This window comes from Sparus aurata, chromosome 5 (genome assembly GCF_900880675.1).
Source record: "Sparus aurata chromosome 5, fSpaAur1.1, whole genome shotgun sequence".
Lineage (NCBI taxonomy): Eukaryota > Metazoa > Chordata > Actinopteri > Spariformes > Sparidae > Sparus > Sparus aurata.
In genome coordinates, this window is record NC_044191.1 from 28,655,371 (window position 1) to 28,672,846 (window position 17,476).

Below are 17,476 nucleotides of genomic sequence, written 5' to 3' on the forward strand. Positions count from 1 at the left end.
TTTTTAAAACATTTTTTATGCAATTTTTAATGTGTTTTAAATGAAATTTTTATATCTTTTAATGCAAATTGTGTGTGCCTGTAAAGCAATTTGAATTGCCTTGTGTCTGAATTGTGCTATACAAATAAACTTTCCCTGCCTTGCCTTGCCTTTACTCAGTTTTTATTTTCTCATTACCATCATTGCTTATCATTGATCTCATTGTTAAAGTATCAATACTTATTCCTACAACATTGTTGCAATACCTATACTGAGGTATTTGGTGTGTGTAATTTTGTATAAAATATTGTGTCATGCCCACAAAAATCCCACAATGGAAATAAAGCCGTACCACATAGCATTGTGCCACGTATTATAGGCCATTTTGCAAAAAATACCATTGTGCGTACAGCTACCAATCTTTATGCAGAATTATGATGACTAGTAAATCTGAATGCAATGGGGGGAGTGGTCAATTAGTAAACAATGGATGATTTAGCACCCAGATTTGATTTGTTGGATTCACAGTGATACAGAAATACATACAAGATCGAGTGAGTGAGTTTGGCATGGCAAAACATTAACAGAGTGAGCCGATTTCACCCAGTAATGAGATAAAAAAGTGTGAAAGGCCTGACAAAAGCTGTGAACAATATCCTTCCACAACACTGGGCCTTTGTATACTTTGTTTAAGTATTGAGGCCTTTTGCTTATGAAGTGAAAGAATTTTGTACAGTGGGTGATGACTCTGGTGAGGGTTTTGTAGATAGTTAAGAGAAAATGAGAAATATTCATATTATATTGGGAAGAATTAGTTTGTCCATTCATTACACTTTAAAAAAGTGATCATTTGGCGAAAAAGATTAGCACTATCAAGGTTAAACCGAGCTTTAACATAATAAAACAGCAGGTAGTATAAAAGGTAAAAAGTAAGAACAATCTCATAGAGTATGTGAAGAGCCGCACAGGTATTAAGAGATTTTTAGACCAATAATTATTCACTTGAAGAGTGAATCTGAAGTATAACTGTGCTTGACAGGCACTGCTCTTGTGTACATGGAGAAACTCTTGACAAATGTGACTTTTCTCAATTGGCTCAGGTTTTCCTCCTCAGACTGTCTCATTTACTCACAACTCTACATGTTCAGGCAGGTTCTGATGACATCTGCACAGTACTTTCGAGTTCATCTCAACTCACTCCACTTTTATTGCTGATATTTCTTATATATACAAAGTTATTTTTCTGTGAAAGCTGAAATTATAAGCATAAACTAGGAAATGTAACAAGTTCCATTTCAGTTAATGAGAGCCTATATGGCAACAAATCTGTACACAAGACATGTAAATGAAAGCCAAAACCAGTTCCTCCCATACAGCCTCAACAAATACTGTCCTCTTTGTCACATGATAAACTGCACATGAGGAGGAGGAACCTGAACATTATATTCAGTTGTCTTAAGTCTTTTCTCACACAGCCACCATGAAGGCAGCGGTGACCCTCCTGGCACTCTCTCTCCTTCATGTCTGCTCTTCAGTCCCTGTCAGCCGCCCCACCAACTGGCTCAGACAATGTCTTGCCTCCACCAACCTCTCCATCACAGCGCTGGAGGTGCTGCCAGGTGGAGGCTGGGACAACCTCCGGAACATGGATGTCGGTCGAGTCATGAACATCAGCTACTTCCAGTGCCAGACAACTGAAGACGGACTCTACCTCATCCCAGATGAGGTGTTTGTTATCCCGCACAAGGAGACGGGCGTGGAGACGAACTCAGAGATAATCAGCTCCTGGCTAGATCAGAAAAGCTCGACATCTCACAGCATAAATTCAGACATATTCTTTGGGTCTGTGCTAAATGGAAAGTATTCTACAGAGAACAAGAGGATGAAAATTCATCAGGTTAAAGACTCTTCAACTACAGCCAGAGTGCAGGTAAGTTTCTATTATCCACTGTTTAAAATAATTTAATAAAAGAAAAAAGAAAAACAGCTGTGGAAGCCATTATAAAAACCTAAAATAATCTCCTAATATATTCTTTACATAAATAACAAAGTTCTACTCTACCACAAATTACCATATATCTATAATATAAATACGTTTTTATTGCCCTTTATTATTTGAAAGTTTATAGGACTGTTCAGCAAAGAGAGTGAGCATTAATCCAGACCATGTCTTATCTGCATTTCCTGGTGTTCCAGATGTCACTTTAAAAGCAAATAAAGAAGAGGAATAGAATATTAGCGAGCTCAAATACGAATTACATATATTATTCAGTAAAACACTATATCTTATTTTTTTTCCTCACAGGTTCGTGACTTCATCTACACAGTTAAGGCTTATCCAGACTTCACTCTGGACACACGCTTTGCTCAACAAGCCAAAGAGATAGCTGACGCAATTGAAAACAACCAAACAAAGAACGCTGATTATCTCTCAGAGAAGATGGTGCTGGACTACGGGACCCATGTTATCACTAGTGTCGATGCCGGGGCTTCTATGGTGGAAGAAGACTACCTCCGCTCTTCATATGTGTTAAACAGTGAGTCAGAAAATTCCTCTGTCTCTGCAAAGGCAGGCTTAAACTTTTTTGACAAACTCAAGTTTGACATCAGCAGTCAAAGTGCCCAACAGAGCTCATTACTGAAAACATATCAGTCCAACATTACGTACTCACTTATCCAGAGCCATGGCGGCATACCATTCTATCCTGGCATCACTCTGCAAAAGTGGCAGGAAAATATTAGGAACAACCTGGTTGCTATTGATCGGTCTGGATTTCCCCTACACTTCATTATAAACACCAACACCTTCCCTGATCTGCCACAGCCAACAGTTGGCAAAGTGGCTCATAGAGTGATGCAGGCCATAGAGAGATACTTCAAGGTCAACACACGTCCTGGATGTGTCGACGTCAACTCCAAGAACTTTAACTTCCAAGCTAACATTAATGATTCATCCTGCGAGGGCCCCGCTACAAACCTCAGTTTTGGTGGTGTCTACCAAGAGTGCATTCAGCTCAGCTCAGTTGCAGGTCCACTATGTGATGCCCTGGCCCAGAAAAACCCTGACACAGGTGCCTTCTCATGTCGCCCACCGTACTCCCCCACTTTACTGAGATCAGAAGTGAGACAGCAGGGTTACACAGGGTATGATTGCCATGAGGAAACCTATTCTTGTGGGTTTTTGTGGCTTTCAGACTGTGTTCGACAAGTATGTCAACACAACTACCATGTACGCTCTGCTCGCATCAACACATACTGGTGCTCTGTGAACGGACAGGCCCCATACAACTCAGGGTATCTGTTTGGAGGCATATACAGCCCCTCTCTCCTGAACCCCCTAACAAATTCCAAAAGGTGCCCCGCAAACTTCATTCCACTAAAGTTTCTCTCAGATGGCCAAATGATTTGTGTGAGCAATGACTATGAAACTGCCACCAGATTCTCAGTACCATTTGGAGGCCTCTTCAGTTGTGAGTCAAGCAACCCACTGGCAGGGTCCCAACGTCGCTGCCCTCACGGGTTCAGCCAGCATCTTGCCACGGTGAGCGACGGCTGTGAAATTCTTTACTGTGTCCAGTCAGGACTGTTCACAGGTGGAGATTTGCAGCCGATCCATCTGCCTCCTTTTACTGATCCTCCACTTGTCAGCATGCATTCCACAAACACGATTATGGTGATGACTGAATACAACAATACCTGGGTCAGAGTGGGAAAGACAGAGGCGTGGAAACCGGCCACGGCAGAGGATATCAGGGAAATGGTACGCCAGTTTGACCAGGAATTGAGTCAGATGTCTAGTGGAGAAAAGGCAGGAGTAGCCTTTGGGGTGATTGTTCCGGTGGCAGTGGGGGTCATAGTGGTAGTAGTCCTGGTGAAGAAGAGTAGGAGGGTTTCTGGGTTTACGAGAGCTCGAGGCTATGAGGAAATACGCGAGGAGGTAGAGCATGAATAAGGAGAGACGGAGACACAGCAAGCTTAAGAAAAACACATTGCTTAAAGAGTGAGGTTCATGTGGTTTGACAAGATTTTTAGTCTTTAGCATTATTGTTGATCGTCATTTTAAAAATCACTGTCATGTATCTTACACAAGTGAAAAATATGCATGTTAGAGGGTTCCTTCTTTGAATCAGCATCAATTATTGTTGTGTGAAATGTCTATTTAGCCAATTAGTAATTCACAAAGCTGCATTATAACAACTGCTATGCGTTGTAAATGTCCAAGTTAAACAATACATCTATTGGTAGCGTGATGTGTACTTTAAGCTGATGTTTAGCCTAAGTTCGTATAAGCCTGAGACAACATGTGTCATGTAAAAAGCAGGAAGCTGCCTTTGAAATCAACTGGCAAACAGCAAAAGTGCTTTACAGAGGCCACAGTTAACCAATACTGCCCTGAGGCCAATATGCACAAAGCAATGTAGTATAAAGATTTCAAACATTTCCATAAATAACCTATTGTATAAACGGTACGTTGAACTAAAACATCTAGTTCTTAAATGGGGGATAGAACTGAATGTTTTATTTGAATGTACCATTCATACAATATGTTGTTCACATATCTTTTTTAACAGATGATCGATTTTTGCAAAGTCTCACTTTTATAATTTTAACAAAAGAAGCATTAGATGAAAGATTTATAATTTCTTGTATTTTAAAAAAAAATCTTTTGACCTTTTTGTACCGTGCGCTTAAAATTGACTTTGTAAGTGTCAATCAAACCTCCCTGTGCTGCAGCTAACAACTAATTAAAGTATTATAAAACAACATGGTCACATGAGATTGTTGTGTTTGTGCTTTGTATGTCTGTATTTAAACACTTTAGAAGTGCCTTGACTCCTCAGTTCGTTGTGAGTCCTAAAGATCTGTGTGATATATAACAAGCTTAACAAATGGAGTTGAATCTTTGAGCTTAATAAAACACATTTTATCTTTTCATGACCAAAGGTACATTGACACCTTAGTTTTGAGGTAAGCATACAATGCAAAACTCACAGTTAAAGGTAAGCATGCGCAAGATTGTAAACAGTTAAAAGAAGATATGAAAACAGTGTAATGTCCACTTTGTATGTCCTGTTGTACAGCTGACAATTTCCCTTGCAGAATTATGATGACTAATAAATCTGAATGCAATGCTCACTATGAAGCATGCATTATGAAGGGAGAGGTCAATTAGTGAACATGGGGTGATTTAGCACCCAGTCTTGATTTGCTGGATTCACAGTTATACAGGAATACGAACAAGCTTGCTCAGAAAGTTGCCGCGTGACACAGTTAAGCGTGGGATCATTGCCGTCCAGTATTCACATACATTTTAACACCAAAAGTTGTAAAGTGGCAAACCCAAACGCATTTCCAAATGAATGTGTTTCCACGTCAGTTCTCATACATGAAATAGAAATGGTCACACATTTGCGATACAGTTCAGTACTTACAATGCAACTTTTGTCTTTAAAAGACGGATGCTGGACAAGAGATTTTTGTCTTATTGACTGTAGGTGAGTTTGGCATGACAAAATGTTAACAGAATGAGTCGATTTCACCCAGTAATGAGATAAGCAGCGAGAAAAGGCCTGACAAAAGCTGTGATCAATATTCTTCCACAACACTGTGCCTTTGTATACGCTACGTTGAAGTAGTGAGGCATCGAGCCAGTGAAGTGAAAGCATTTTGTAAAGTATGTGGGAACTCACACAGCTGTTGAGCTCATAAGCCCTATAGCTATGTGTTGCCATCTGCTGGCTGGATTCAGTAATGGACTCTGGGCCGGTAAGGGTCATCTCAGGTCAGTTTCTGTTGTAAATGGTGGAAATTGTCTGCTGTGGAGCTGCTTTTATAAAATCAAGTTCACCTTGTATGCAGTGCAAACTCAGCTTGGTGTTTCCAATATAAGTTCTAATACACCTAGAACATGCAAGTTTTGAAGACAGTTAGTAGAACATGAGAAATATTCATGTTACATTCGTCTGGTTTGGCAACGGCAGCGCCATGGTTCTTTTTTTCAATTGCATTCTTAATCTTTTTTATTTCTTATTTATTTTGTTTACTACTACTATTACTACCGATTTCTGTAAGTCTCACGCTGATACTAATTAGTACATATATATATATACATATATATTTTACCAACTAATAATGTAATCTCACAAAAAAAGGTTGTTGTCCTTTTCTGGCAGTATATGCCCAGCAAGCCATTAAAATACAGGATCAAGTCATGGGTCACCTGTGATGTCAAATCCAGCTATGCTTGGAAGATACAAGTCTACACTGGTAAGCCCACCAATGGACGCCCAGAGAAGAACCAGGGGATGTGGGGTGTGCTTGTATGACAGAGGGACTGAGGGGTCACAATGTCACATGTGACAATTACCTCACCTCCTATGAACTCGGACAGCAGCGACTGAAGAGGAAGATCACTGTGGTTGGCACAGTTCGAAAGAACAAGCCTCAACTCCCACCTGCGCTGCGCGTGCATCAAAGCAAAGAGAGGTCCTCTCATCAAAGTTTGCATTTACTTGGTAATGTAACTCCACTCATCCGAAGAAGGGAGCATCTCGCCTGCACAGAAGCATCAGCAGATGTGAAAACTGTTCAGGCAGCGGCAGCGATGGTGGCTAGATCTGGGGGAGATCAACCCGAGTGTCTGGCTAACCAAACCTCCCCACAGCTGTGGTTGGGACAAGTAAGAGGAAAAGGTTTCACATCTGCCCACCAAAGAAGGACTCTAAAACACATACTGTGTGCTGCAGGTGTAACAAATATATCTGCAAAGGCTGTGCACTGCATACTGCCCTACATGTGCTAATAGGGTTTGGGTTTAGTGTTGGTGAAGGCAGGTCACACTTAACCTGGAGGACACGGGGTGTATAGAGAATATGAGGAAACTGGAGGGTTAAGGTGTTCCTCCTCAGACTGTCTTATTTACTTACAACTTACTTATGTTCAGGCAGGTTTTCAACATCTCAACACACTGCACTTTTATTACTGTCAGCACTGAATTCACTTGAACAATTAGATGATATGAATCACGTAATTGGACAATCTTAAACTCTGGTTTATGGCTCCCATACTGAAGGTTTTATGATATTGCCTATAAATATGAAGCAATTTTTCTGTGAAAAAAAAATAAATGTAAGGATAAATAAGGATGAGTATTATATAGGTAATGTGGTGACATTGTACTTGGAACTTTGAACAATGTATTGATACAGTCATACACCTCCCCTTACTTGATCACAAGTGATGACGTATGTATGAATTAAGTCGCTTTGGACAAAAGCATCTGCTAAAAGCCCCAAATGTAGATGTAAATGTGTTGGAGGAGGCAGTCAGACTGATTATTGATTATTTCTATGAACCCAAAATAAACTATGAAAGTGGGGAATGAGATAAAAAATGAGATACAAAATAGTTTTATTGCATTCATTGGAGTTCTGCAGTTTATTCGTATGTTGTGTATGTCTGATCTTTTGTAGCTGTGTTCAAACATTCAGGCTCAGGCTTGATTGTCGAGTGCTGGTGTTGGGTGGCGGCTTAGTCAGGAAATTCTCGGGTTATTCCTGTGAAATACACTCCTGTGATAGTTCACAGAAGATGGGAAAACAGCGTCATTTCTGTCCTCCATTCCAATTGATAAGAAAAAGTGATAACCACTGTACCTTAACCCAGTAGCGTAACATCATGGTGATAGGCCCCGTTGCAAATATTTTTTTTGTGCCCCTAAACAAAAGCGCACGCTTGTGCGCACTACGCGCGCGGGTGCGCACACACACACAGCCACTGGAGAGAACTGCTATTGCAGGGGTGGACTGGCCATCGGGAGTGCCGGGATTTTTCCCGGTGGGCCGATCAATAATGGGCCGATGGAGGGCTGTTTTTTTATTTTATTTTTATTCATTTATTTATTTCTGCTGCGCCTAGACGTTTCTCTGTCGACCCCAAGAGAGTGAGATAAAACCGAGCTTCAGCGTCTGTCCGAGGAGGACAGCAACAGGGCCAGGCTGCATGGTGGAGGGAGGAAGAAGTCTAGCGAGGAGCCTGACATGTGGGGATGGGTGACCAGCAAACGGGCACGCCACGAGAGAGTGATCAGGGTGATGGCGGAACAAATGTACGCCACCATGAGTGACAGCAGAGATGAGAGGTTTGCCGCGAGTGCTGGTTGGCTGAATCGTTTCCTCCGCCGCAACAACTTCACTTGCAGAAAGATGCCAGAGAATTCACCGAGAAGCTGGCGAAGTTTGTGACATTTTCATCCCAGATTTTTGAGAGGAAGGAATTAAACGCCTGTCCCAAATTGCCACCTGGTCCCAAATAAATTATTATTATTATTTGGTAATTTACGGTATGATAACTCTCCCGGCCGGTACACCATGGATTAAATTTACGCCAGAATATCCCTTTAACAGAGTGCGCTGATTTCACCCAGTAATGAGATAAAAAAGTGAGGAAAGGTCTTACAGAAGCTGTGATCAATACTCCATCCACAACACTGGGCCTTTGTATACTTTGTCTTGAAGCAGAGAGGCCTTGAGCCTGTGAAGTGAAAGCATTTTGTAAAGTATGTGGGGACTCACAGAGCTGTTGGGTTCATAAGCCGCATGGTTATGTGTTGCCATCTGCTGGGTGGAATCAGTAACAGGGACTGTCCGCTGGTAAGTGTCATCTCAGGTCGGTTTCTATTGTAACTGGTAGAATTTGTTTGCTGTGGAGCTGCTTTTATAAAATTAAGTTGTATGCAGCCTAAACGCAGCTTGTAATTTCCATAATATATCTTGAAAATGCAAATTTTAAAGATGGTTAATTGAAAATTAGAAATATTCATGTTACATTGGGAATATTTCTAATTTTCAATTAGTTAAACCAATATTTCTAATTTTCAATTAGAAATATTCATGTTAAATTGGGAAGATTTAGCTTGTCCATTTATTACACTTTAAAACATAATCCATAATCAATCGAAAAAGGTTAGCACTGTCATGGTTAAACCAAGCTTTAACATAATAAAATAGCTTTTAGTATAAAAGGTACAAAGTAATAACAATCTCATAGAGTATGTGAAGAGCCGCACAGGTATTAAGAGATTATTAGACCAATAACTTTGTCATTTGTTCTTTAAGATCCTGTGGTGAGGATAAGGAATGCTAGTTTGTAGATATAGTTAAATGTGTTGACAGTGTAATTGTTACTGTGAAAAGTCTACTGGTAAGTCTCATCACCTGTGATCCTGTAAGGTGAGGTGTTGGAGGGGCCAGTCGAGAGCTACTGGTTGTGAGGAAACACGTTTGAGAAAAACACAGAGCTTTTCCTGTATTTTTTTCACATGTTGCTTATGTCTTATCTTGTGTAGTTGTGCTCAAACATTCAGGCTCAGGCTTGATTGTCTGGTGATGACGTCGGGTGGTGGCTAGGTTGGGAAATTCTTGGGTTCTTCCTCGTGACGTACACTCATGTGACAGTTCACAGAAGATGTGAAAACAGCATAATTTCCCTTTTGTGTGTCGTGTTCTTTCATGTCTGCTTTCCATTCCCTTAAATAAGACGAAGTGATAAACCCCTGTACCTGAACTTTTACAGTTGAAGAATCATGTGAAACAAATGGATCAACCAGAGATGTGCACATTTAAGCTCTGGTCTGCTGGGTTTTATGTTAAACTTAAGTTTAATTTCCTCCTTCTTCTCAATCAAATTTATTTCAAATTGTAGCAAGTTGCTTTTTGTGTGGGGTAATAATGAGAGAAAACTGAAGAGTGAAACTGAAGTATAACTGTGCTTGACAGGCACTGCTCTTGTGTACGTGGAAAAACTCTTGACGAATGTGACTTTACTCAAATGGCTCAGGTGTTCCTCCTGAGACTGTCTCATTTACTCAGAACTGTACATGTTCAGGCAGGTTCTCATGACTTCTGCATAGTACTTTCGAGTTCATCTCAACACACACTTTTATTACATTAAGCACTGAATTCACATGAAGGATTAGACAATATAAATCATGTAATTAGACCATCTAAAACTCTGGTTTACGGCTCCCATACTGCAGGTTTTATGATATTGCCTATGAATATGACGCTGTTTTTCTGTGAAAGATTAAATTATAAGATCAAATAAGGAAATGTACCGAGTTCCGTTTTTTAGTTAATAATAGCTTACAAGTCAACAAATCTGTATAAATGACATGTAAATGAATGCAAAAACCAGTTCCTCCTCAACATGTTCTCAAAAAAGAACTTCCTCTTTGTCACAAGATACACTGCACGTGAGGAGGAGGAACCTGAACTTTATATTCAGTTGCCTTAAGTCTTTTCTCACACAGCCACCATGAAGGCAGCGGTGACCCTCCTGGCGCTCTCTCTCCTTCATGTCTGCTCTTCAGTCCCTGTCAGCCGCCCCACAAACTGGCTCAGACAATGTCGTGCCTCCACCAACATCTCTATCACAGCGCTGGAGGTGCTGCCAGGTGGAGGCTGGGACAACCTCCGGAACATGGATGCCGGTCGAGTCATGAACATCAGCTACTTCCAGTGCCAGACAACTGAAGACGGACTCTACCTCATCCCAGATGAGGTGTTTGTCGTCCCGCACAAGGAGACGGGCGTGGAGACAAACTCAGAGATAATCAGCTCCTGGCTAGATCAGAAAAGCTCAACATCTGGCAGCATAAATGCAGACATATCCTTCCTCTCTGTGCTGAATGGAAAGTTTTCTACAGAGAACAAGAGGATGAAAACACATCAGGTCAAAGACTCTTCAACTACAGCCAGAGTGCAGGTAAGTTTTTACTATCCATTGTTTGAATGAATAAACTTTTATTTTTTTTTTAAAGCACAAAGCTGTGGAAGCCATTTTCTACTTAGAATTACATCTAAATTTTGCTTATACAGATGTTTATTGCCCTTTGACATTTGATAGTTTGTAGGAGAAATAAGTGCGCAATTAACCCAGGCCATTTCTTATCTGCATTTCCTGGTGTTACGGATGTCACTTTAAAAGCAAATAAAGAAGAGGAATAGAACATTAACAAGCTCAAATAAGTATGGCATATGGTATTTAGTAAAACACAATATCTTTGTTTTTTTTTCTCAAAGGTTCGTAACTTCATCTACACAGTTAAGGCTTATCCAGACTTCGCTCTGGACACACGCTTTGCTCAACAAGCCAAAGAGATAGCTGACGCAATTGAAAACAACCAAACAAGGAACGCTGATTATCTCTCAGAGAAGATGGTGCTGGACTATGGGACCCATGTTATCACTAGTGTCGATGCCGGGGCTTCTATGGTGGAAGAAGACTACCTCCGCTCTTCATATGTGTTGAACAGTGTGTCAGAAAGTTCCTCTATCTCAGCACAGGCAGGCTTAAACTTTTTTGACAAACTCAAGTTTGACATCAGCAGTCAAAGTGCCCAACAGAGCTCTTCACTGAAAACATATCAGTCAAATATTACATACTCGCTCATCCAGAGCCATGGCGGCACACCATTCTATCCTGGCATCACTCTGCAGAAGTGGCAGGAAAGTATCAGGAACAACCTGGTTACTATTGATCGGTCTGGATTTCCCCTACACTTCTTCATAAACACCAACACCTTCCCTGATCTGCCACAGCCAACAGTTGGCAAAGTGGCTCATAGAGTGAGTCAGGCCATAGAGAGATACTACAAGGTCAACACACGTCCTGGATGTGTCGATGTCAACTCCAAGAACTTTAACTTCCAAGCCAACATTGATGATTCATCCTGCGAGGGCCCCGCTACAAACCTCAGTTTTGGTGGGGTCTACCAAGAGTGTGTTCAGCTCAGCTCAGATGCAGGTCCACTCTGTGATGCCCTGGCCCAGAAAAACCCTGACACAGGTGCCTTCTCCTGTCGCCCACCGTACTCCCCCACTTTACTGCGATCAGAAGTGAGACAGCAGGGTTACACTACATACGACTGCCATGACGAACGCTATCGTTGTGGGTTTTTACACCTTTCACATTGCCATCGACAAGTGTGTCAAGACAACTACCACGTTCGCTCTGCTCGCATCAACACCTACTGGTGCTCTGTGAACGGTCAGGCACCAGAAAACTCAGGGTATCTGTTTGGAGGCATTTACAGCCCCTCTCTCCTGAACCCCCTCACAAATGCCAAAAGGTGCCCCGCAAACTTCATTCCACTAAAGTTTCTCTCGGATGGCCAAATGATTTGTGTGAGTAACGACTATGAAACTGCCACCAGATTCTCAGTGCCATTTGGAGGCCTCTTCAGTTGTGAGTCAAACAACCCACTAGCAGGGTCCCAACGTCACTGCCCTCCCAGGTTCAGCCAGCATCTCGTCACGGTGAGCGACGGCTGTGAAATTCTTTACTGTGTCCAGTCAGGACTGTTCACAGGTGGAGAGCTGAAGCCGATCCATCTGCCTCCTTTCACTAATCCTCCACTTGTCAGCATGCAATCCACAAACACTGTTATGGTGATGACTGAAGATGACAAGACCTGGGTCAGAGTGGGGAAGACCAAGGCGTGGAAACTGGCCAAACCGGAGGAAATCCGGGAAATGGTACGCCAGCTTAACCCGGAATTGAGTCAGATGTCTAGTGGAGAAAAGGCAGGAGTAGCCTTTGGGGTGATGGGTTTGATGGCACTGGTGGTCATAGTGGTAGTAGTCCTGGTGAAGAAGAGGAGGAGGGTGTCTGGGTTTACGAGAGCTCGAGGCTATGAGGAAATACGCGAGGAGGTAGAGCGTGAAGAAGGAGAGAGGGAGACACTGCAAGCTTAAGAAAAAACACACCACTTACAGAGAAATGTTCGCGTGGTTTGACAAGACTTTTTGTTTTTAACTTCCATGTTTATTGTCAGTTTAAAAATCACTGTCATGTATCTTCTGGGAGTGGCACATTTTCATCTTTAAGGGCTCCTTGTTTGAATCAGTTGGGCTGTGCATTAATAACTGTTGTTTGAAATGTCTATTGAACCAATTAGCAAGTCACAAAGCTGCATTATAACAACTGCTATGAATTGTAAATGTCCGAGTTAAACAACACATCTATTGGAAGCATGATGTGTACTTTAAGCTGTTATTTAGCATACGTTCGTATTTTCACTCATAAGCGAGAGATAACATGTCATTTTAAAAGCATCAAGCTGCCTTTGAAACCAACTGGCAAAAAGCAGAAGTGCTTTATAGAGGCCACAGGGAACCAATACTGCCCTCAAGAGGCCAATATGCAAACAGCAACGTAGTATACAAATATATCTGTCCCCCATTAAGAACTGAATGTTTTATTTGAATGTACTGTTTATACAATGTGTTGTTTATGTATGTTTTAACAGATGATTGAAGTCTCTCTTTTTTAATATGAACAAAAGCATTAGATGAAAGATTTATTTTTTGTATTTTTTAAATCTTTTTAAGTTTTTGTACCTTCTGATTAAAATAGACTTTGTAATTGTCAATCAAACCTCCCTGTGCTGCACTTAACTAATTAAAGTATTATAAAACAATATGTTTTAATGAGTATGTTGTGTTTGTGCTTTGTATGTCTCTGTTTTAAAACTTCAGAAGTGCCCTATTTCCTCAGTTATTTGTGTGTCTAACAGGTCTGTGTGATATGTATGAGGCATAGGAAGGTATAGTTACACCTAAGTTTTAAGGTTAGTTCAAAATGCAAAAGTCGCAAGATTGTAAACGTGGCACTCAAACACAAACTGGTTCTTTAAATAAAACGGCATATTTGTGTTGAAAAAACAAATCTTGCTCTGCCTCATGTTGAGTGAAACCTCTTGCACAGAGCGCGGAGAGACTTTGCAGAGAAAACCACCAACACTCCACCCACATCCATAAATAGACAATGGCAAAACTGACCTCATGGTGTTGGTAAGGTTATCAGTACACAGACAGGCCGGCTCAGACGTTGTACAGACAAAAACACACACGCAGTCACTCCAACAAACACAGATCACACATGTGCTGTACACTCACATGTACATCCACACACATACATTCAGCCATTTCCAGTAAAGAGTGCTCACACCACTGTGCATCGTTCCTCTCGTGATTAGATGTTCCTCCCCCACACATACATGTGCACACAACACACACTCATACACAGCTGTGAGGGATTCATAGAGCTGGGTCATGAACATAAAAACAAACCCACTCATGCTGAGGAAATTGTTAAGGCCTTAGGGGAGGGAGACAGACAGACAGAGAGAGAGAGCAAGAGAGAGAGAGAGAGATACATAGCCCTGAAGCAGAGGAACTCCCTCCTTCGTCTTTTTCAGGCAGATAGACAAAAGAGTGCACCCAGCAGGCTTTCAGCACAGCTTCCCAGCAAAGCCGAAGCTCTCTCAACCGTGATTTCATCTCCAGTAGGATCAAGAGTTTAGTCAGTTGGCAGTTTGTCGTTTACAGTGAGCTGTGCCGTCGATGGGGTTAGCAAAGACGGCGACGCACGTATTTTTCTTGGCTGTTATAACCTGGAGAGGAATTTTTAGGAGGGCAAAGGAAGCTACAGACTGACAGCTTCTAAAAGAGGACAAGGGCACAATCTGAAGGCCGATAGATAAGTTACAGTCCAAGGTAAGAGTGCTTGTCGTGTTGTTGTGCATCTGTCTGCTGTGCACGTTTTTAGAGTTGACACAACATCTGTGGCAGGATTACTCCGGTTTATGAAGCAGAGGGGATTAGAGGCTCATCTGTGTTTACTGTGTAACACTTTTTCATTTTTGATCGTTAGAGCGCTACCCTACAGTCTACTTACAGGTAAACCTGTGGAAATAGGTGAAATTTGTGGGAATACAGATTTTACTGACTACTCTCTCACCCTATGCATTGTTACACTCAGGTAACCATGCAAGCTGCAAGATACCAACAGAGCAACCTCATCCTGTTTATATTGGCTTTACTGGTCGTGATGGAGGTCTGCAGGGTCCAGGGCTGTCGGACTGGCTCAGGCTCAGAGTGTGAGAAAGCCCCTTTTGTCCCGGGCCACAACCTGGCAGGGGAGGGTTTTGATGTGGTGCGAATGCGTCGGACAGGGGCGTATGTCATCAATGTCAAAGGTCATCTGGTTGACAACCACACCTGCACACTGTGTCCAAACCGCTTCCAACAAGGACAGGTAAAAACTGTAAAACTCTTCTTCTTCTCTTTTCCATGGGGTTTTCAGTCTAAACTCCCTTCACTTAATATCCAAACCACTCTTTCTAGCTCGTTCTGTCCTGTGGTTTTCTTCCCTCTATTCTATTCCACACTTCCTGTAACTACTTCTTCCTCCACCTGCATCCCACTCTACTTCCTGCCTTTCCTTGCCTTCTCAGATTCAGAGGCTCCCAGCAGTAGTGCTCGACTGGCGCCCCTTCAGCCGCTGCAGTAAGCAGCTTTCCAGTGCCCTCCATCACTCCGTGGACTCCCTGCTGCGCAGCTCCAACTCCCTGGTTAACAACAACTGGGGTGTGGGTTTGAGTTTGGAGAATTATGGCAACGCGGTGCTGGGCGGAAGCCGCTCAGAGTTGGCAAAGTTTGCCCGTTCGCAGCACAGTGTGGACAAGGCCACTTTTGCCATCCATGAAATCAGCTGCACCTACTACAGGTAAAGACGAGTTGGGTTGAAGAAAACCCTCAATCCAATATTTAGCAATAAAATTCAAATGAGACTCAACAGATGCAAAATGAATACTGGATTAATTGCCACTTGATCATATGATCATGTGTTGGGAATGAGACTCGATAATCAACTGTTTTACAGATTGAACCTTTCATGTAAAGAAGGCAAATGCATTGTTAGCATATAGTTCACAGCTGAAAATTGATAAATTGAAATTGAATGATGATTTAGCCATAGCGTGAAGATTTTTTTTTTATTGTGAGAAACAGATTTTGAAAAGAAGGTGATTTAAGAAAAAAGATTTGAAAGTCATTCAGGAAAAAACTTAAACAAAAGAAACATTTTTTGCACCGCTACAAGTTACAACCGCTTGAGCTCGACTGTTTATTGTAATAGTCAAGTTCATATCCTCTTTGTGTTGTGGTTAAACTCCACACGTCTTTTGTTTGTTTTAGCTACAGGCTGGCTGACCATCCACAGCTGAGTGCAGAGTTCACAAAGCATCTGAAGAGACTCCCACAGAGTATAAATACAAGCCAGAACAGAGCCCTGTATAGACGGCTGATAGACACCTATGGAACGCACTACATACACCAGGTCAGATGTTTGATTCTGTAGTACTGGTGCTGAAGAATGTCTTTTTGAAATAGTAGATTTAGATGATGAGTTTTATATGTTCACATCTCTTAGGTCCAGCTTGGCGGTAAGGTGAAGCGAATCACTGCCTTCAGGACCTGCCTGGCCACACTCAAAGGCTTCACCGAGTCTGAAGTCAAAACCTGTCTGAACGCTGAACTCCGAATGGCTCTTGGTTTCCTCCCTGCCAATGCATCTTTCTCCAACAAGTGCGACAACCTCCTGAAGGGTAATATGAGCATGGGCTTTTACCAAGGCTTCATGACCCATAAGATTGAGGTTATCGGAGGGGAGAGGTACTTCCCAGACATCCTCTACCAGGAGGACCCGTCTGAGGCGTACAACAGCTGGATGAACAGCCTCCACGACAACCCTGATGTGGTTTCTTACGCCATCTTCCCTCTGCATCATCTGGTTGAGGACTCACAGATCAGTGCTAATCTGAGAAGCACTGTCGAGGAGTATATTAAAGACAACCAGCTGAAGGATGACCAGTTTGGGTCCAAGAACTGCTCCCCGACTCCCAACCTGGATCATAACTGCTGCCCTCTACGGGCTGGCAGAGGAACTCTCAGACTGGTAATCCAGAGAGCTGCAGGTCTGAAGGCAGACACCTTCACGAAAACAGACGCCTACGTGAAGATCTTCTACAACGGCATGTATGAGGAGACGGATACGGTGATGGACAACAATGACCCAGTGTGGAACGCAACTTTTGACTTTGGATCAGTGGAGCTGGGTCAGCAGTTGAGGTTTGAAGTGTGGGATAGGGATGTGCTCTACAATGATATAGCGGGTATATGTGTTGTCTTCCCTGAGCGAGGAAGTCGTTCTCTCAGCTGTCAGCTGAGCAAAGGTGTCCTCTACTTTTCCTACAGCATCAAATGTGATGCTCACTTGACGGGCTTCAGGTGTGGACGCTACTCCCCCAATGCAGAGTAGGTTATTATGTATATAGTAGATTTTAGTATTCTTTTTTTTCATACTGATTAATGTTAAACTTTAGTATCTGACTTGGACAAATGTTTGACAAGTATGATGTATGTAGTATATATGTGGTCCATTGTGCATCCATTGTACATATCAAAATAAAGTGATTTTGATTCTGGACATTTACTGTGTGTGTCACTTTGAGGGTTTCTAGGTCTGATGTATAGCTATAATGCAATAAACCACAAAAACCATCACCTTTTTATAAGCTGTAGAAGTAAGCAAACACTTAAAGATTTTAGATAAAGTAAACACTAAACAATCGTACCTTGATTCACATAATTGG

General features: G+C 42.0%; 2 protein-coding genes across 3 annotated transcripts; both read left to right on the forward strand.

The window, feature by feature from the left end:
* The first annotated feature begins 1,459 nt into the window (after nucleotides 1-1,459).
* On the forward strand, nucleotides 1,460-13,461 carry mpeg1.1 (macrophage expressed 1, tandem duplicate 1). Of its 2 annotated transcripts, XM_030416877.1 has the most exons (3): nucleotides 1,460-1,909; nucleotides 2,285-3,805; nucleotides 12,582-13,461. In XM_030416877.1, exons 1-3 carry the CDS (start codon nucleotides 1,460-1,462, stop codon nucleotides 12,732-12,734), a joined length of 2,124 nt encoding a protein of 707 aa, XP_030272737.1. In that variant the 3' UTR covers nucleotides 12,735-13,461. The 2 variants fall into 2 exon arrangements, with proteins under 2 accessions (XP_030272737.1, XP_030272736.1); XM_030416876.1 differs by lacking the exons at nucleotides 1,460-1,909; nucleotides 2,285-3,805 and adding an exon at nucleotides 10,279-10,743 and having other exon boundaries at nucleotides 11,061-13,461.
* A 669-nt stretch (nucleotides 13,462-14,130) lies between these two features.
* On the forward strand, nucleotides 14,131-17,310 carry prf1.5 (perforin 1.5). The gene is made up of 5 exons (XM_030416878.1): nucleotides 14,131-14,537; nucleotides 14,803-15,078; nucleotides 15,278-15,549; nucleotides 16,020-16,161; nucleotides 16,255-17,310. Exons 2-5 carry the CDS (start codon nucleotides 14,809-14,811, stop codon nucleotides 17,140-17,142), a joined length of 1,572 nt encoding a protein of 523 aa, XP_030272738.1. The 5' UTR covers nucleotides 14,131-14,537; nucleotides 14,803-14,808; the 3' UTR covers nucleotides 17,143-17,310.
* The last annotated feature ends 166 nt before the right edge of the window (nucleotides 17,311-17,476 follow it).

What these genes read in the sequence shown, in the direction of transcription:
- mpeg1.1 (XM_030416877.1), top strand. Translation starts at nt 1,460, where the DNA reads ATGAAGGCAGCGGTGACCCTCCTGGCACTCTCTCTCCTTCATGTCTGC. An exon ending in CAACTACAGCCAGAGTGCAG is followed by an intron (nt 1,910 to 2,284) that starts GTAAGTTTCTAT and finishes TTTTCCTCACAG; the next exon opens with GTTCGTGACTTCATCTACAC. An exon ending in AGGCAGGAGTAGCCTTTGGG is followed by an intron (nt 3,806 to 12,581) that starts GTGATTGTTCCG and finishes GTAGCCTTTGGG; the next exon opens with GTGATGGGTTTGATGGCACT.
- prf1.5 (XM_030416878.1), top strand. Translation starts at nt 14,809, where the DNA reads ATGCAAGCTGCAAGATACCAACAGAGCAACCTCATCCTGTTTATATTG. An exon ending in ACCGCTTCCAACAAGGACAG is followed by an intron (nt 15,079 to 15,277) that starts GTAAAAACTGTA and finishes TTGCCTTCTCAG; the next exon opens with ATTCAGAGGCTCCCAGCAGT. An exon ending in GAACGCACTACATACACCAG is followed by an intron (nt 16,162 to 16,254) that starts GTCAGATGTTTG and finishes CACATCTCTTAG; the next exon opens with GTCCAGCTTGGCGGTAAGGT.